Below are 21,644 nucleotides of genomic sequence, written 5' to 3' on the forward strand. Positions count from 1 at the left end.
TGATGAGATTGGCTCAGCGCCTCTTAGCCGCGCCCTAATATTTATGTCGTCTCTCATTGGCCGAATCTTCTGACTGTCACACAGAATGGGGAAATGAGCAGTGGTTGTTGGGTTGTCACTAGTTACCACGGCCACAAAGTCATACACCCCGCCTATTCCTACAATTTATCTTCTTAAAATGTGATTTTAAACCTAACCCCAATCTTAAACACATTGCTGACCTTATGACAATCCCTAACCTTAAATTAAGACCAAAAAGCTCATTTTAGTTTTTATGAATTTTTACGATATAGGCAATTTTGACTTTGTGGCTGTGGTAACTAGTGAAAAGCTGGTTGTTGTGGTTAGCTAACTAGCTGCTAAGGCTACAACAGCATATCAACCTAGCTAGCTATGTGTTTACTTACGACAGCTTTCAACGTTTAGTCAGGTAACGTTTTTTATACGAGTTTAAATGTTTGTCTTATATGTTCATTTGTACGGCATGTTTGATACATGTAATGCTAGTTAGCTAGCTATCAATACCGAGGTTCTGCTTAGCATGCTAGCTAGCTGACAGCATTCTCGCAAACTACAAAAATATAGCTACTTCTTCATCAGTGATTCTACTAAAGGGACAGGAGTGGAGAAAAACTTTTCTCATAGCTAGCTACTATGTCTTTAGTTTAGAGCTTTCCCTCAGAGCCTTCCTATGGTTATCAGTTGTGAATCTTCTCTTCTAGGCAGGGTGGGGGTAGTTGATGTAGACAGGTTCACATGAAGGTAACTGCGCCAGGAGATCCGGGGACTGAGGTGGAACGTTGTGGTAGGGAGAGGAGAGGAGAGTGAACTGGCAGAGGGGTTTGTTTACTAGTACAGAGGCAGCCCTATCCTTTCTACATATCTCATGGGTATTAGGGAGCCCTATCCTTTCTACATATCTCATAGGCACTAGGCAGCCCTATCCTTTCTACATATCTCATAGGTACTAGGCAGCGCTATCCTTTCTACATATCTCATAGGCACTAGGGAGCCCTATCCTTTCTACATATCTCATAGGTACTAGGGAGCCCTATCCTTTCTACATATCTCATAGGCAGCCCTATCCTTTCTACATATCTCATAGGCACTAGGCAGCCCTATCCTTTCTACATATCTCATAGGCAGCCCTATCCTTTCTACATATCTCATAGGCAGCCCTATTCTTTCTACATATCTCATAGGCACTAGGCAGCCCTATCGTTTCTACATATCTCACAGGCAGCCCTATCCTTTCTACATATCTCATAGGTACTAGGGAGCCCTATCCTTTCTACATATCTCATAGGTACTAGGGAGCCCTATCCTTTCTACATATCTCATAGGTACTAGGCAGCCCTATCCTTTCTACATATCTCATAGGTACTAGGCAGCCCTATCCTTTCTACATGTAACATAGGTACTAGGCAGCACTATCCTTTCTACATATCTCATAGGCACTAAGGAGCCCTATCCTTTCTACATATCTCATAGGCACTAAGGAGCCCTATCCTTTCTACATATCTCATAGGCAGCCCTATCCTTTCTACATATTTCATAGGCACTAGGGAGCCCTATCCTTTCTACATATCTCATAGGTACTAGGCAGCCCTATCCTTTCTACATATCTCATAGGCAGCCCTATCCTTTCTACATATTTCATAGGCACTAGGGAGCCCTATCCTTTCTACATATCTCATAGGTACTAGGGAGCCCTATCCTTACTACATATCTCATAGGCACTAGGCAGCCCTATCCTTTCTACATATCTCATAGGTACTAGGGAGCCATATCCTTTCTACATATCTCATAGGTACTTGGCAGCCCTATCCTTTCTACATATGTCATAGGCAGCCCTATCCTTTCTACATATCTCATAGGCACTAAGGAGCCCTATCCTTTCTACATATCTCATAGGCAGCCCTATCCTTTCTACATATCTCATAGGTACTAGGCAGCCCTATCCTTTCTACATATCTCATAGGTACTAGGGAGCCCTATCCTTTCTACATATCTCATAGGTACTAGGGAGCCCTATCCTTTCTACATATCTCATAGGCAGCCCTATCCTTTCTACATATCTCATAGGCACTAAGGAGCCCTATCCTTTCTACATATCTCATAGGCAGCCCTATCCTTTCTACATATCTCATAGGTACTAGGCAGCCCTATCCTTTCTACATATCTCATAGGTACTAGGGAGCCCTATCCTTTCTACATATCTCATAGGTACTAGGCAGCCCTATCCTTTCTACATATCTCATAGGCAGCCCTATCCTTTCTACATATTTCATAGGCACTAGGGAGCCCTATCCTTTCTACATATCTCATAGGTACTAGGCAGCCCTATCCTTTCTACATATCTCATAGGCAGCCCAATCCTTTCTACATATTTCATAGGCACTAGGGAGCCCTATCCTTTCTACATATATCATAGGTACTAGGGAGCCCTATCCTTACTACATATCTCATAGGCACTAGGCAGCCCTATCCTTTCTACATATCTCATAGGTACTAGGGAGCCCTATCCTTTCTACATATCTCATAGGCACTAGGCAGCCCTATCCTTTCTACATATCTCATAGGTACTAGGGAGCCATATCCTTTCTACATATCTCATAGGTACTTGGCAGCCCTATCCTTTCTACATATGTCATAGGCAGCCCTATCCTTTCTACATATCTCATAGGCACTAAGGAGCCCTATCCTTTCTACATATCTCATAGGCAGCCCTATCCTTTCTACATATCTCATAGGTACTAGGCAGCCCTATTTTCTACATATCTCATAGGTACTAGGGAGCCATATCCTTTCTACATATCTCATAGGTACTTGGCAGCCCTATCCTTTCTACATATGTCATAGGCAGCCCTATCCTTTCTACATATCTCATAGGCACTAGGCAGCCCTATCCTTTCTACATATCTCATAGGCAGCCCTATCCTTTCTACATATCTCATAGGCAGCCCTATTCTTTCTACATATCTCATAGGCACTAGGCAGCCCTATCGTTTCTACATATCTCACAGGCAGCCCTATCCTTTCTACATATCTCATAGGTACTAGGGAGCCCTATCCTTTCTACATATCTCATAGGTACTAGGGAGCCCTATCCTTTCTACATATCTCATAGGTACTAGGCAGCCCTATCCTTTCTACATATCTCATAGGTACTAGGCAGCCCTATCCTTTCTACATGTAACATAGGTACTAGGCAGCACTATCCTTTCTACATATCTCATAGGCACTAAGGAGCCCTATCCTTTCTACATATCTCATAGGCACTAAGGAGCCCTATCCTTTCTACATATCTCATAGGCAGCCCTATCCTTTCTACATATTTCATAGGCACTAGGGAGCCCTATCCTTTCTACATATCTCATAGGTACTAGGCAGCCCTATCCTTTCTACATATCTCATAGGCAGCCCTATCCTTTCTACATATTTCATAGGCACTAGGGAGCCCTATCCTTTCTACATATCTCATAGGTACTAGGGAGCCCTATCCTTACTACATATCTCATAGGCACTAGGCAGCCCTATCCTTTCTACATATCTCATAGGTAATAGGGAGCCATATCCTTTCTACATATCTCATAGGTACTTGGCAGCCCTATCCTTTCTACATATGTCATAGGCAGCCCTATCCTTTCTACATATCTCATAGGCACTAAGGGAGCCCTATCCTTTCTACATATCTCATAGGCAGCCCTATCCTTTCTACATATCTCATAGGTACTAGGCAGCCCTATCCTTTCTACATATCTCATAGGTACTAGGGAGCCCTATCCTTTCTACATATCTCATAGGTACTAGGGAGCCCTATCCTTTCTACATATCTCATAGGCAGCCCTATCCTTTCTACATATCTCATAGGCACTAAGGAGCCCTATCCTTTCTACATATCTCATAGGCAGCCCTATCCTTTCTACATATCTCATAGGTACTAGGCAGCCCTATCCTTTCTACATATCTCATAGGTACTAGGGAGCCCTATCCTTTCTACATATCTCATAGGTACTAGGCAGCCCTATCCTTTCTACATATCTCATAGGCAGCCCTATCCTTTCTACATATTTCATAGGCACTAGGGAGCCCTATCCTTTCTACATATCTCATAGGTACTAGGCAGCCCTATCCTTTCTACATATCTCATAGGCAGCCCAATCCTTTCTACATATTTCATAGGCACTAGGGAGCCCTATCCTTTCTACATATATCATAGGTACTAGGAGCCCTATCCTTACTACATATCTCATAGGCACTAGGCAGCCCTATCCTTTCTATATATCTCATAGGTACTAGGGAGCCATATCCTTTCTACATATCTCATAGGCACTAGGCAGCCCTATCCTTTCTACATATCTCATAGGTACTAGGGAGCCATATCCTTTCTACATATCTCATAGGTACTTGGCAGCCCTATCCTTTCTACATATGTCATAGGCAGCCCTATCCTTTCTACATATCTCATAGGCACTAAGGAGCCCTATCCTTTCTACATATCTCATAGGCAGCCCTATCCTTTCTACATATCTCATAGGTACTAGGCAGCCCTATTTTCTACATATCTCATAGGTACTAGGGAGCCCTATCCTTTCTACATATCTCATAGGTACTAGGGAGCCCTATCCTTTCTACATATCTCATAGGCAGCCCTATCCTTTCTACATATCTCATAGGCACTAAGGAGCCCTATCCTTTCTACATATCTCATAGGCAGCCCTATCCTTTCTACATATTTCATAGGCACTAGGGAGCCCTATCCTTTCTACATATCTCATAGGTACTAGGCAGCCCTATCCTTTCTACATATCTCATAGGCAGCCCTATCCTTTCTACATATTTCATAGGCACTAGGGAGCCCTATCCTTTCTACATATCTCATAGGTACTAGGGAGCCCTATCCTTACTACATATCTCATAGGCACTAGGCAGCCCTATCCTTTCTACATATCTCATAGGTACTAGGGAGCCATATCCTTTCTACATATCTCATAGGTACTTGGCAGCCCTATCCTTTCTACATATGTCATAGGCAGCCCTATCCTTTCTACATATCTCATAGGCACTAAGGAGCCCTATCCTTTCTACATATCTCATAGGCAGCCCTATCCTTTCTACATATCTCATAGGTACTAGGCAGCCCTATCCTTTCTACATATCTCATAGGTACTAGGGAGCCCTATCCTTTCTACATATCTCATAGGTACTAGGGAGCCCTATCCTTTCTACATATCTCATTGGCAGCCCTATCCTTTCTACATATCTCATAGGTACTAGGCAGCCCTATCCTTTCTACATATCTCATAGGTACTAGGGAGCCCTATCCTTTCTACATATCTCATAGGTACTAGGCAGCCCTATCCTTTCTACATATCTCATAGGCAGCCCTATCCTTTCTACATATTTCATAGGCACTAGGGAGCCCTATCCTTTCTACATATCTCATAGGTACTAGGCAGCCCTATCCTTTCTACATATCTCATAGGCAGCCCAATCCTTTCTACATATTTCATAGGCACTAGGGAGCCCTATCCTTTCTACATATATCATAGGTACTAGGGAGCCCTATCCTTACTACATATCTCATAGGCACTAGGCAGCCCTATCCTTTCTACATATCTCATAGGTACTAGGGAGCCATATCCTTTCTACATATCTCATAGGCACTAGGCAGCCCTATCCTTTCTACATATCTCATAGGTACTAGGGAGCCATATCCTTTCTACATATCTCATAGGTACTTGGCAGCCCTATCCTTTCTACATATGTCATAGGCAGCCCTATCCTTTCTACATATCTCATAGGCACTAAGGAGCCCTATCCTTTCTACATATCTCATAGGCAGCCCTATCCTTTCTACATATCTCATAGGTACTAGGCAGCCCTATTTTCTACATATCTCATAGGTACTAGGGAGCCCTATCCTTTCTACATATCTCATAGGTACTAGGGAGCCCTATCCTTTCTACGTATCTCATAGGCAGCCCTATCCTTTCTACATATCTCATAGGCACTAAGGAGCCCTATCCTTTCTACATATCTCATAGGCAGCCCTATCCTTTCTACATATTTCATAGGCACTAGGGAGCCCTATCCTTTCTACATATCTCATAGGTACTAGGCAGCCCTATCCTTTCTACATATCTCATAGGCAGCCCTATCCTTTCTACATATTTCATAGGCACTAGGGAGCCCTATCCTTTCTACATATCTCATAGGTACTAGGAGCCCTATCCTTACTACATATCTCATAGGCACTAGGCAGCCCTATCCTTTCTACATATCTCATAGGTACTAGGGAGCCATATCCTTTCTACATATCTCATAGGTACTTGGCAGCCCTATCCTTTCTACATATGTCATAGGCAGCCCTATCCTTTCTACATATCTCATAGGCACTAAGGAGCCCTATCCTTTCTACATATCTCATAGGCAGCCCTATCCTTTCTACATATCTCATAGGTACTAGGCAGCCCTATCCTTTCTACATATCTCATAGGTACTAGGGAGCCCTATCCTTTCTACATATCTCATAGGTACTAGGGAGCCCTATCCTTTCTACATATCTCATAGGCAGCCCTATCCTTTCTACATATCTCATAGGCACTAAGGAGCCCTATCCTTTCTACATATCTCATAGGCAGCCCTATCCTTTCTACATATCTCATAGGTACTAGGCAGCCCTATCCTTTCTACATATCTCATAGGTACTAGGGAGCCCTATCCTTTCTACATATCTCATAGGTACTAGGGGCCCTATCCTTTCTACATATCTCATAGGCAGCCCTATCCTTTCTACATATCTCATAGGCACTAAGGAGCCCTATCCTTTCTACATATCTCATAGGCAGCCCTATCCTTTCTACATATCTCATAGGTACTAGGCAGCCCTATCCTTTCTACATATCTCATAGGTACTAGGGAGCCCTATCCTTTCTACATATCTCATAGGTACTAGGCAGCCCTATCCTTTCTACATATCTCATAGGCAGCCCTATCCTTTCTACATATTTCATAGGCACTAGGGAGCCCTATCCTTTCTACATATCTCATAGGTACTAGGCAGCCCTATCCTTTCTACATATCTCATAGGCAGCCCAATCCTTTCTACATATTTCATAGGCACTAGGGAGCCCTATCCTTTCTACATATATCATAGGTACTAGGGAGCCCTATCCTTACTACATATCTCATAGGCACTAGGCAGCCCTATCCTTTCTACATATCTCATAGGTACTAGGGAGCCATATCCTTTCTACATATCTCATAGGCACTAGGCAGCCCTATCCTTTCTACATATCTCATAGGTACTAGGGAGCCATATCCTTTCTACATATCTCATAGGTACTTGGCAGCCCTATCCTTTCTACATATGTCATAGGCAGCCCTATCCTTTCTACATATCTCATAGGCACTAAGGAGCCCTATCCTTTCTACATATCTCATAGGCAGCCCTATCCTTTCTACATATCTCATAGGTACTAGGCAGCCCTATTTTCTACATATCTCATAGGTACTAGGGAGCCCTATCCTTTCTACATATCTCATAGGTACTAGGGAGCCCTATCCTTTCTACATATCTCATAGGCAGCCCTATCCTTTCTACATATCTCATAGGCACTAAGGAGCCCTATCCTTTCTACATATCTCATAGGCAGCCCTATCCTTTCTACATATTTCATAGGCACTAGGGAGCCCTATCCTTTCTACATATCTCATAGGTACTAGGCAGCCCTATCCTTTCTACATATCTCATAGGCAGCCCTATCCTTTCTACATATTTCATAGGCACTAGGGAGCCCTATCCTTTCTACATATCTCATAGGTACTAGGGAGCCCTATCCTTACTACATATCTCATAGGCACTAGGCAGCCCTATCCTTTCTACATATCTCATAGGTACTAGGGAGCCATATCCTTTCTACATATCTCATAGGTACTTGGCAGCCCTATCCTTTCTACATATGTCATAGGCAGCCCTATCCTTTCTACATATCTCATAGGCACTAAGGAGCCCTATCCTTTCTACATATCTCATAGGCAGCCCTATCCTTTCTACATATCTCATAGGTACTAGGCAGCCCTATCCTTTCTACATATCTCATAGGTACTAGGGAGCCCTATCCTTTCTACATATCTCATAGGTACTAGGGAGCCCTATCCTTTCTACATATCTCATTGGCAGCCCTATCCTTTCTACATATCTCATGGGTACTAGGCAGCCCTATCCTTTCTACATATCTCAGGTACTAGGGAGCCCTATCCTTTCTACATATCTCTAGGTACTAGGCAGCCCTATCCTTTCTACATATCTCATAGGCAGCCCTATCCTTTCTACATATTTCATAGGCACTAGGAGCCCTATCCTTTCTACATATCTCATAGGTACTAGGCAGCCCTATCCTTTCTACATATCTCATAGGCAGCCCAATCCTTTCTACATATTTCATAGGCACTAGGGAGCCCTATCCTTTCTACATATATCATAGGTACCAGGGAGCCCTATCCTTACTACATATCTCATAGGCACTAGGCAGCCCTATCCTTTCTACATATCTCTAGGTACTAGGGAGCCATATCCTTTCTACATATCTCATAGGCACTAGGCAGCCCTATCCTTTCTACATATCTCATAGGTACTAGGGAGCCATATCCTTTCTACATATCTCATAGGTACTTGGCAGCCCTATCCTTTCTACATATGTCATAGGCAGCCCTATCCTTTCTACATATCTCATAGGCACTAAGGAGCCCTATCCTTTCTACATATCTCATAGGCAGCCCTATCCTTTCTACATATCTCATAGGTACTAGGCAGCCCTATTTTCTACATATCTCATAGGTACTAGGAGCCCTATCCTTTCTACATATCTCATAGGTACTAGGGAGCCCTATCCTTTCTACGTATCTCATAGGCAGCCCTATCCTTTCTACATATCTCATAGGCACTAAGGAGCCCTATCCTTTCTACATATCTCATAGGCAGCCCTATCCTTTCTACATATTTCATAGGCACTAGGGAGCCCTATCCTTTCTACATATCTCATAGGTACTAGGGAGCCCTATCCTTACTACATATCTCATAGGCACTAGGCAGCCCTATCCTTTCTACATATCTCATAGGTACTAGGGAGCCATATCCTTTCTACATATCTCATAGGTACTTGGCAGCCCTATCCTTTCTACATATGTCATAGGCAGCCCTATCCTTTCTACATATCTCATAGGCACTAAGGAGCCCTATCCTTTCTACATATCTCATAGGCAGCCCTATCCTTTCTACATATCTCATAGGTACTAGGCAGCCCTATCCTTTCTACATATCTCATAGGTACTAGGGAGCCCTATCCTTTCTACATATCTCATAGGTACTAGGGAGCCCTATCCTTTCTACATATCTCATAGGCAGCCCTATCCTTTCTACATATCTCATAGGCACTAAGGAGCCCTATCCTTTCTACATATCTCATAGGCAGCCCTATCCTTTCTACATATCTCATAGGTACTAGGCAGCCCTATCCTTTCTACATATCTCTAGGTACTAGGGAGCCCTATCCTTTCTACATATCTCATAGGTACTAGGCAGCCCTATCCTTTCTACATATCTCATAGGCAGCCCTATCCTTTCTACATATTTCATAGGCACTAGGAGCCCTATCCTTTCTACATATCTCATAGGTACTAGGCAGCCCTATCCTTTCTACATATCTCATAGGCAGCCCAATCCTTTCTACATATTTCATAGGCACTAGGGAGCCCTATCCTTTCTACATATATCATAGGTACTAGGGAGCCCTATCCTTACTACATATCTCATAGGCACTAGGCAGCCCTATCCTTTCTACATATCTCATAGGTACTAGGGAGCCATATCCTTTCTACATATCTCATAGGCACTAGGCAGCCCTATCCTTTCTACATATCTCATAGGTACTAGGGAGCCATATCCTTTCTACATATCTCATAGGTACTTGGCAGCCCTATCCTTTCTACATATGTCATAGGCAGCCCTATCCTTTCTACATATCTCATAGGCACTAAGGAGCCCTATCCTTTCTACATATCTCATAGGCAGCCCTATCCTTTCTACATATCTCATAGGTACTAGGCAGCCCTATCCTTTCTACATATCTCATAGGTACTAGGGAGCCCTATCCTTTCTACATATCTCATAGGTACTAGGGAGCCCTATCCTTTCTACATATCTCATAGGCAGCCCTATCCTTTCTACATATCTCATAGGCACTAAGGAGCCCTATCCTTTCTACATATCTCATAGGCAGCCCTATCCTTTCTACATATCTCATAGGTACTAGGCAGCCCTATCCTTTCTACATATCTCATAGGTACTAGGGAGCCCTATCCTTTCTACATATCTCATAGGTACTAGGCAGCCCTATCCTTTCTACATATCTCATAGGCAGCCCTATCCTTTCTACATATTTCATAGGCACTAGGGAGCCCTATCCTTTCTACATATCTCATAGGTACTAGGCAGCCCTATCCTTTCTACACATCTCATAGGCAGCCCAATCCTTTCTACATATTTCATAGGCACTAGGGAGCCCTATCCTTTCTACATATATCATAGGTACTAGGGAGCCCTATCCTTACTACATATCTCATAGGCACTAGGCAGCCCTATCCTTTCTACATATCTCATAGGTACTAGGGAGCCATATCCTTTCTACATATCTCATAGGCACTAGGCAGCCCTATCCTTTCTACATATCTCATAGGTACTAGGGAGCCATATCCTTTCTACATATCTCATAGGTACTTGGCAGCCCTATCCTTTCTACATATGTCATAGGCAGCCCTATCCTTTCTACATATCTCATAGGCACTAAGGAGCCCTATCCTTTCTACATATCTCATAGGCAGCCCTATCCTTTCTACATATCTCATAGGTACTAGGCAGCCCTATCCTTTCTACATATCTCATAGGTACTAGGGAGCCCTATCCTTTCTACATATCTCATAGGTACTAGGGAGCCCTATCCTTTCTACATATCTCATAGGCAGCCCTATCCTTTCTACATATCTCATAGGCACTAAGGAGCCCTATCCTTTCTACATATCTCATAGGCAGCCCTATCCTTTCTACATATCTCATAGGTACTAGGCAGCCCTATCCTTTCTACATATCTCATAGGTACTAGGGAGCCCTATCCTTTCTACATATCTCATGGTACTAGGCAGCCCTATCCTTTCTACATATCTCATAGGCAGCCCTATCCTTTCTACATATTTCATAGGCACTAGGGAGCCCTATCCTTTCTACATATCTCATAGGTACTAGGCAGCCCTATCCTTTCTACACATCTCATAGGCAGCCCAATCCTTTCTACATATTTCATAGGCACTAGGGAGCCCTATCCTTTCTACATATATCATAGGTACTAGGGAGCCCTATCCTTACTACATATCTCATAGGCACTAGGCAGCCCTATCCTTTCTACATATCTCATAGGTACTAGGGAGCCATATCCTTTCTACATATCTCATAGGTACTTGGCAGCCCTATCCTTTCTACATATGTCATAGGCAGCCCTATCCTTTCTACATATCTCATAGGCACTAAGGAGCCCTATCCTTTCTACATATCTCATAGGCAGCCCTATCCTTTCTACATATCTCATAGGTACTAGGCAGCCCTATCCTTTCTACATATCTCATAGGTACTAGGGAGCCCTATCCTTTCTACATATCTCATAGGTACTAGGGAGCCCTATCCTTTCTACATATCTCATAGGCAGCCCTATCCTTTCTACATATTTCATAGGCACTAGGGAGCCCTATCCTTTCTACATATCTCATAGGTACTAGGCAGCCCTATCCTTTCTACATATCTCATAGGCAGCCTTATCCTTTCTACATATTTCATAGGCACTAGGGAGCCCTATCCTTTCTACATATCTCATAGGTACTAGGGAGCCCTATCCTTACTACATATCTCATAGGCACTAGGCAGCCCTATCCTTTCTACATATCTCATAGGCACTAAGGAGCCCTATCCTTTCTACATATCTCATAGGCAGCCCTATCCTTTCTACATATCTCATAGGTAGTAGGCAGCTCTATCCTTTCTACATATCTCATAGGTACTAGGGAGCCCTATCCTTTCTACATATCTCATAGGCAGCCCTATCCTTTCTACATATTTCATAGGCACTAGGGAGCCCTATCCTTTCTACATATCTCATAGGTACTAGGCAGCCCTATCATTTCTACATATCTCATAGGCAGCCCTATCCTTTCTACATATTTCATAGGTACTAGTGAGCCCTATCCTTTCTACATATCTCATAGGCACTAGGGAGCCCTATCCTTTCTACATATCTCATAGGTACTAGGCAGCCCTATCCTTTCTACATATCTCATAGGCACTAGGGAGCCCTATCCTTTCTACATATCTCATAGGTACTAGGGAGCCCTATCCTTTCTACATATCTCGTAGGCACTAGGCAGCCCTATCCTTTCTACATATCTCATAGGTACTAGGGAGCCCTATCCTTTCTACATATCTCGTAGGCAGCCTTATCCTTTCTACATATCTCATAGGCAGCGCTATCCTTTCTACATATCTCATAGGCAGCCCTATCCTTTCTACATATCTCATAGGCACTAGGCAGCCCTATCCTTTCTACATTTCTCTGCTTACCCGCTTTCCCTTATCTCACATTGCTCTCTCTCAATCCTTCTCATTCTGTCCCGCTCTCTTTAGTGCCCAGCAGTGTTGGGAAGATGGAGGTGTCAGGCTACCAGTCCAAGCTGTTTTAACTCTCCTCCCTGGCTCCCATCCTCTCTCTCTCTCCTCCCTGGCTCCCATCCTCTCTCTCAATTCAATTCAATTTAAGGTCTTTATTAGAATGGGAAACGTATGTTAACATTGCCAATGCAAGTGAAGTAGATAGTAAACAAAAGTGAAATAAACAATACATATTAACAGTAAACATTACACTCAGAAGTTCCAAAAGAATAAAGATATTTCAAATGTCATATTATGTCTATATACAGTGTTGTAACGATGTGCAAATAGTTAAAGTACAAATGGGAAAATAAATAAATATAAATATGGGTTGTATTTACAATGGTGTTTGTTCTTCACTGGTTGCCCTTTTCTTGTGGCAACAGGTCACACATTTTGCTGCTGTGATGGCACACTGTGGTTTTTCACCCAGTAGATAAGGGAGTTTATCAAAATTGGGTTTGTTTTCGAATTCTTTGTGGATCGCTGTAATCTGAGGGAAATATGTGTCTCTAATATGGTCTAACATTTGGCAGGAGGTTAGGAAGTGCAGCTCAGTTTCCACCTCATTTTGTGGGCAGTGTGCACATAACCTGTCTTCTCTTGAGAGCCAGGGCTGCCTACGGCGGCCTTTCTCAATAGCAAGGCTATGCTCACTGAGTCTGTACATAGTCAAAGCTTTCCTTAAGTTTGGGTCAGTCACAGTGGTCAGGTCATTCTGCCACTGTGTACTCTCTGTTTAGAGCCAAATAGCATTCTAGTTTGCTCTGTTTTTTTGTTAATTCTTTCCAATGTGTCAAGTAATTCTCTCTTTGTTTTCTCATGATATGGTTGGGTCTAATTGTTGGCAGAGCATGGCGCTTGCAACGCCAGGGTTGTGGGTTCGATTCCCACGGGGGGCCAGTATGAAAAAATGTATGCATTCACTAAAACTGTAAGTTGCTCTGGATAAGAGCGTCTGCTAAATGACAAAAATGTAAATGTTGTTGTTGTCCTGGGGCTCTGTGGGGTCTGTTTGTGTTTGTGAACAGAGCCCCAGGACCAGCTTACTTAGGGGACTATTTGTAGGTGATGGCTTTGTTATGGAAGTTTTGGGAATTGCTTCCTTTTAAGTGGTTATAGAATTTAACAGCTCTTTTCTGGATTTTGATAATTAGCGGGTATCGGCCTAATTCTGCTCTGCATGCATTATTTGGTGTTTTTCGTTGTACACCGAGGATATTTTTGCAGAATTCTGCATGCAGAGTCTCAATTTGGTGTTTGTCCCATTTTGTGAATTCTTGGTTGGTGAGCGGACCCCAGACCTCACAACCATAAAGGGCAATGGGTTCTATAACTGATTCAAGTATTCTTTGCCAGATCCTAATTGGTATGTCAAATTTTATGTTCCTTTTGATGGCATAGAAGGCCCTTCTTGCCTTGTCTCTCAGATCATTCACAGCTTTGTGGAAGTTACCTGTGGCGCTGATGTTTAGGCCGAGGTATGTATAGTTTTTTGTGTGCTCTAGGGCAACGGTGTCTAGATGGTATTTGTGGTCCTGGCAACTGGACCTTTTTTGGAACACCATTATTTTTGTCTTACTAAGATTTACTGTCAGGGCCCAGGTCTGACAGAATCTGTGCAGAAGATCTAGGTGCTGCTGTAGGCCCTCCTTGGTTGGGGACAGAAGCACCAGATCATCAGCAAACAGAAGACATTTGACTTCAGATTCTAGTAGGGTGAGGCCGGGTGCTGCAGACTGTTCTAGTGCCCTCACCAATTCGTTTATATATATATATGTTGAAGAGGGTGCGGCTTAAACTGCATCCCTGTCTCAAACCACGGCCCTGTGGAAAGAAATGTGTGTGTTTTTTGCTAATTTTAACCGCACACTTGTTGTTTGTGTACATGGATTTTATAATGTCGTATGTTTTTCCCCCAACCCCACTTTCCATCAATTTGTATAGCAGACCCTCATGCCAAATTGAGTCAATAGCTTTTTTGAAATCAACAAAGCATGAGAAGACTTTGCCTTTGTTTTGGTTTGTTTGTTTGTCAATTAGGGTGTGCAGGGTGAATACGTGGTCGGTTGTAGGGTAATTTGGTAAAAAGCCAATTTGACATTTGCTCAGTACATTGTTTTCACTGAGGAAATGAACTAGTCTGCTGTTATTGATAATGCAGAGGATTTTCCCAAGGTTGCTGTTGACGCATTTCCCACGGTAGTTATTGGGGTCAAATTTGTCTCCACTTTTGTGGATTGGGGTGATCAGTCCTTGGTTCCAAATATTGGGGAAGATGCCAGAGCTAAAGATGATGTTAAAGAGTTTAAGTATAGCCATTTGGAATTTGTGGTCTGTATATTTTATAATTTCATTGAGGATATCATCAACACCACAGGCCTTTTTGGGTTGGAGGGTTTGTATTTTGTCCTGTAGTTCATTCAATGTAATTAGAGAATCCAGTGGGTTCTGGTAGTCTTTAATAGTTGATTCTAAGATTTACATTTGATCATGTATATTTTTTTGCTGTTTGTTCTTTGTTATAGGGCCAAAAAGGGGGGGGGGGGTCATCTGCCTTTGGCCTAAAGAGCAGGAACCTGGACTTCACCAAAGAAATCGGAAATACAGACATTGTCATCCTACAAGAAACATGGTATAGAGGAGACGGACCCACTGGTTGCCCTCTAGGTTACAGAGAGCTGGTGGTCCCATCCACCAAACTACCAGGTGTGAAACAGGGAAGGGACTCAGGGGGTATGCTAATTTGGTTTAGAGCAAACCTAACACACTATATTAAATTAATCAAATCAGGAACATTTTACATTTGGCTAGAAATTCAAAAGGAAATTATCTCAACAGAGAAAAATGTCCTCCTGTGTGCTACCTATATCCCCCCACTAGAATCCCAATACTTTAATGAAGACAGCTTCTCCATCCTAGAGGGGGAAATCAATAATTTCCAGACCCAGGGACATGTACTAGTCTGTGGCGACCTAAATGCCAGAACTGGACAAGAACCTGACACCCTCAGCACACAGGGGGACAAACACCTACCTGGAGGTGACAATATTCGGGTCACAACTCCTGCAGCTCTGTTGCACGCTGGGTATGTACATAGTCAATGGTAGGCTTCGAGGGGACTCCTATGGTAGGTACACCTATAGCTCATCTCTTGGCAGTAGTACTGTAGATTACTTTATCACTGACCTCAACCCAGAGTCTCTCAGAGCGTTCACAGTCAGCCCACTGACACCCCTATCAGATCACAGCAAAATCACAGTCTACTTGAACAGAGCAATACTCAATCATGAGGAATCAAAGCCAAAGGAACTGAATAATATTAAGAAATGCTATAGATGGAAGGAAAGTAGTGTCGAAACCTACCAAAAAACAATTAGGCAACAACAAATCCAATCCCTTTTAGACAACTTCCTGGACAAAACGTTCCACTGTAATAGTGAAGGTGTAAACTTGGCAGTAGAAAACCTAAACAGTATATTTGACTTCTCAGCTTCCCTATCAAATCAAAAAATCTCTAACAGAAAACCGAAGAAAATTAACAACAATGACAAATGGTTTGATGAAGAATGCAAAAACCTAAGAAAGAAATTGAGAAACCTATCCAACCAAAAACATAGAGACCCAGAAAACCTGAGCCTACGCCTTCACTATGGTGAATCACTAAAACAATACAGAAATACACTACGGAAAAAGAAGGAACAGCATGTAAGAAATCAGCTCAATGTAATTGAAGAATCCATAGACTCTAACCACTTCTGGGAAAATTGGAAAACACTAAACAAACAACAACACGAAGAGTTATCTATCCAAAACGGAGGTCTGGGCGGGGTCTGTTGATCTGTTGCTCCTGTGTGAGGTGTTGGGTCTGCGGTTGAGGGCGATATCCTTTAGGGTCCGGGCGAAGGTGGGCATTGCTGCCTTGTATAGGTGGACCTGGTCATAAAGGCTGTTCACGTCCAGGGTGGAGTGATGGGCCAGGTAGACATTTGGTTTTGATGCACAGTCACGGGAAATACTTGCGTTTACCCGCTGTATGGTAGCAGGGTGGAAGTCTTTTCGTGGTAACAGGGTTGAGATAACCACTTGTGCGTTGGGGAAAGTAGAATAATCTTTTTCTATCACTCCCTTGAGTGCTGTGGCCTCCCTTTCCTGCTGTGTTCTCAGGTCGTTTGTGCCTGTGTGTATTATTATGTGGCTGGGTGATCCTAGTCGGTCCTCAGACAGAAGGTCTAGGGCGCGCTGGGTGTTTGGACACCAGAGTTTAGACACTGTGTGTTTTGGAAAAAGTTTATTTTCTTGTATGTATTTCCCGTTTGAGTCCATAAGGAGTACAATCTGTGGCTTGTGTATGTCCTCAGTGGGTGAGGGGGGGTCGTCAGGAGGGCTATCAGGGTGTCTGACAGGGGGGGGCTCAGAGGGGTTGGGATCCCCTGGGCTTGGGGTTCTTCATTTGTTTGTCTCTCTCTATCTCTCTTCTCCCCCCCCGTGAAGAGGTGTTGTGGAGATGGAGGTGTCAGGCTACCAGTCCAAGCTGCTGTGTGAGCTCAATGAGCAGCGGAAGAGAGACTTCTTCTGTGACTGCTGTATCGTCGTGGAGGGGCGGGTCTTCAAGGCCCATCGCAACGTTCTATTCGCCGGCAGCGGTTACTTCCGCGCCCTATTGGTCCACTACCTACAGGTGAGTCGTTTATGAAGTTTACCTGGTACTGATACAAAATACATAGTTAAGGAGCCTGTGTATTGTTTTACCTGGTACTGATACAAAATACATAGTTAAGGAGCATGTGTATTGTTTTACCTGGTACTGATACAAAATACATAGTTAAGGAGCCTGTGTATTGTGAAAGGGAGATTGATAATGGCTATAGTAACACAGTTGACAATGGCACTCCCGTTTTAAAAAAATGGAAAGGACACTTGTAGTTTGGTAAGCTCTAATCTAGTTTATAGCCTGTTTACAGTATACCTTACTTCCTTGAATCTCTCCACCACCCTCCTCAGGACAGCGGTCAGCACCACAGCACGGCCTCTCTGGACATCGTGACGGCCGAGGCCTTCTCCTCCATCCTGGACTTCCTGTACTCGGGCCGACTGGACCTGCGCAGCGAGAACGTCATCGAGGTGATGTCAGCGGCCAGCTACCTCCAGATGACTGACGTGGTCTCCTTCTGCAAAGGCTACATCCGCTCCTCTCTGGAGATCTACAATAGGGATAATGAGGGGGAGAGAGCGAGAGAGGGGGAGAGGGAGAGAGAGCGAGAAAGAGAGAGGGAGAGAGAGAGAGAGAGAGACAAAGGGAGGGAACGGGAAAGAGAGACGGAGAGAGAGGTTCCGGCTGACAGTGGAACCCCAGCCTTGCCACCTCCTCCTTCCAGTGCCTCTGTAGCTGTAACTGTTCCTCCGTTGTCACTAGAGGGAGATGGAGTTACTAATGTAAGTTCAGAGCCCTCCCCATCCACTGTCACAGACCCCCCATCCTCAGCAGCCCTCCCCAGTGTCCCCACGCCCCCCGGCCCCAGCAGGGACTCGGAGAGCGACGACTGCAGCTCCAGAGGGGAGTTCCCGTCTCATATTATTGGGGGCCGGACGCCCCACGGACACAGGGACCACCTGACGAACCCCCTCTCCTCCTTAGAACTGGTGCAACCCAAGATCGAGTACAACCCCGATGACGAGCCTGAGGAGGGGTCCCCCGATACCAAAGACCTGCCGTTGTTTATGGGACCCCCCCTCCACCACCACCACCCAGACCACCACATCCATGACAGACTGGCGTCCTCCAGCGCTTCCCCCAGCAGCGAACGCTCCTCCCTGGGCTTTGGGGGCTGCCACGCCAGGCAGTTCATGGATGTGCTGTTGAGAGGTGGCTCCAGCCCCCACAGGGACAGAGGGGAGCAGGGCCTGATGTTTGCCCAGGGAATGGGCCTCTGGGGTGGGGGAGGCAGGGTGGATGAGGGCCTGGGGATGGGTGGTTCCTCCATAATGGAGATACAGAGCGACTGGTACGGAGAGGACACAGGTAATTACATTCATTTAGTTTTAACTCTATAAGGCTTTATATTAAACTTTAGTGTCCTCCTGTTTCTTCCTACATATGGCGTTTTTTCTTACCACTATCAGGCTTTGACTTTTAGGGGTTTAGGCCTGGGTTTCTTTCTGCTTTCATGACAAGTATATTTGCTTTAAAGAAGACAAGTATATTTGCTTTATCTCCCGAGTGGCACAGTGGTCTAGTGCTAGCTGTGCCACTAGAGATCCTGGTTCGAATCCAGGCTCTGTCGTAGCTGGCCGTGACCGGGAGACCCATGGGGCGGCGCACAATTGGCCCAGCGTCGTCCAGGGTAGGGGAGGGAATGGCCAGCAGGGATGTAGCTCAGTTGGTAGAGCATGGCGTTTGCAACGCCAGGGTTGTGGGTTCGATTCCCACGGGGGGCCAGTATGAAAAAATTAAAATAAATACAAATATGTATGCACTCACTAACTGTAAGTCGCTCTGGATAAGAGCGTCTGCTAAATGACGTAAATGTAAATGTAAATGTAAGACCATAAAACATTGACTAAAGGACTAAATATTTGATCAATGCTGCCCCCTGCAGGTGATGTCTTGATGGTGCCAGTTTGTACTGTATATTGATTGATTCATTGTTTGATTGACTTTTCTCCCCTGCAGGAGATGGCTTGGTGGTGCCGGTGAAGCTCCATAAGTGTCCGTTCTGCCCGTACACTGCCAAGCAGAAAGGCATCCTGAAGAGACACATCCGCTGTCACACTGGAGAGAGACCCTTCCCCTGTGAGACATGTGGCAAGAGGTTCACACGCCAGGAACACCTCCGCAGCCACTCACTCAGCGTAAGAAAGGGGGAGACGTGTGCGTGTGCGTGTGTGTGTGTGTGTGTGTGTGTGTGTGTGTGCGTGTGCGTGTGAAAGAGAGTTTGTCTCAAACAATGATTTACTTCAGCCATAACCAGACAAATATGTAGCTACGCTAAAATCATTAGAATCTGTTGATTAGGTCTGACCATCTCTCTATCTGACCATCTCTCTGTCTGACCATCTCTCTGTCTGACCATCTATCTGTCTGACCATCTGTTGATTAGGTCTGACCATCTCTCTGTCTGACCATCTGTTGATTAGGTCTGACCATCTCTCTGTCTGACCATCTGTTGTTTAGGTCTGACCATCTCTCTGTCTGACCATCTGTTGATTAGGTCTGACCATCTCTCTGTCTGACCATCTGTTGATTAGGTCTGACCATCTCTCTGTCTGACCATCTGTTGATTAGGTCTGACCATCTCTCTGTCTGACCATCTGTTGTTTAGGTCTGACCATCGCTCTGTCTGACCATCTGTTGATTAGGTCTCACCATCTCTCTGTCTGACCATCTGTTGTTTAGGTCTGACCATCGCTCTGTCTGACCATCTGTTGATTAGGTCTGACCATCTCTCTGTCTGACCATCTGTTGATTAGGTCTGACCATCGCTCTGTCTGACCATCTGTTGATTAGGTCTGACCATCTCTCTGTCTGACCATCTGTTGATTAGGTCTGACCATCTCTCTGTCTGACCATCTGTTGATTAGGTCTGACCATCTCTCTGTCTGACCATCTGTTGATTAGGTCTGACCATCTCTCTGTCTGACCATCTGTTGATTAGGTCTGACCATCGCTCTGTCTGACCATCTGTTGTTTAGGTCTGACCATCGCTCTGTCTGACCATCTGTTGATTAGGTCTCACCATCTCTCTGTCTGACCATCTGTTGTCTGCTTGTCACTGGGTGTCTGTTCAGAGACCCTGATCTGTTCGCATGCCATTGGGTTCTTCATATTGAGGAAGCACACCATCATCATGGTCCCCCTCTGTACTGTAGTCTGTCAGCCTGGTCCCCCTCTGTACTGTAGTCTGTCAGCCTGGTCCCCCTCTGTACTGTAGTCTGTGTCTGTCAGCCTGGTCCCCCTCTGTACTGTAGTCTGTCAGCCTGGTCCCCCTCTGTACTGTAGTCTGTCAGCCTGGTCCCCCTCTGTACTGTAGTCTGTCAGCCTGGTCCCCTCTGTACTGTAGTCTGTCAGCCTGGTCCCCCTCTGTACTGTAGTCTGTCAGCCTGGTCCCCCTCTGTACTGTAGTCTGTCAGCCTGGTCCCCCTCTGTACTGTAGTCTGTCAGCCTGGTCCCCTCTGTACTGTAGTCTGTCAGCCTGGTCCCCCTCTGTACTGTAGTCTGTCAGCCTGGTCCCCCTCTGTACTGTAGTCTGTCAGCCTGGTCCCCCTCTGTACTGTAGTCTGTCAGCCTGGTCCCCCTCTGTACTGTAGTCTGTCAGCCTGGTCCCTCTCTGTACTGTAGTCTGTCAGCCTGGTCCCCCTCTGTACTGTAGTCTGTTAGCCTGGTCCCCCTCTGTACTGTAGTCTGTCAGCCTGGTCCCCTCTGTACTGTAGTCTGTCAGCCTGGTCCCCCTCTGTACTGTAGTCTGTCAGCCTGGTCCCCTCTGTACTGTAGTCTGTCAGCCTGGTCCCCTCTGTACTGTAGTCTGTCAGCCTGGTCCCCCTCTGTACTGTAGTCTGTCAGCCTGGTCCCCCTCTGTACTGTAGTCTGTCAGCCTGGTCCCTCTCTGTACTGTAGTCTGTCAGCCTGGTCCCTCTCTGTACTGTAGTCTGTCAGCCTGGTCCCTCTCTGTACTGTAGTCTGTCAGCCTGGTCCCTCTCTGTACTGTAGTCTGTCAGCCTGGTCCCTCTCTGTACTGTAGTCTGTCAGCCTGGTCCCTCTCTGTACTGTAGTCTGTCAGCCTGGTCCCTCTCTGTACTGTAGTCTGTCAGCCTGGTCCCCCTCTGTACTGTAGTCTGTCAGCCTGGTCCCTCTCTGTACTGTAGTCTGTCAGCCTGGTCTCTCTCTGTACTG

At 44.9% G+C, this 21,644-nt stretch overlaps 1 protein-coding gene across 1 annotated transcript in view; it reads left to right on the forward strand.

Annotated features, from left to right (window-relative positions):
• Nucleotides 1-348: 348 nt before the first annotated feature.
• Nucleotides 349-21,644, forward strand: part of LOC121586870 (zinc finger and BTB domain-containing protein 8B) — a 47,286-nt gene continuing 25,990 nt past the window's right edge. The window contains exons 1-4 of the mRNA XM_041903885.2: nt 349-430; nt 17,249-17,435; nt 17,759-18,776; nt 19,428-19,606. Of these exons, the coding sequence (XP_041759819.1) occupies nt 17,262-17,435; nt 17,759-18,776; nt 19,428-19,606 (1,371 nt within the window). The 5' untranslated portion in view covers nt 349-430; nt 17,249-17,261. The remainder of the gene's footprint in view (nt 431-17,248; nt 17,436-17,758; nt 18,777-19,427; nt 19,607-21,644) is intronic.

This window comes from Coregonus clupeaformis, chromosome 17 (genome assembly GCF_020615455.1).
Source record: "Coregonus clupeaformis isolate EN_2021a chromosome 17, ASM2061545v1, whole genome shotgun sequence".
Classification (NCBI taxonomy): Eukaryota; Metazoa; Chordata; class Actinopteri; order Salmoniformes; family Salmonidae; genus Coregonus; species Coregonus clupeaformis.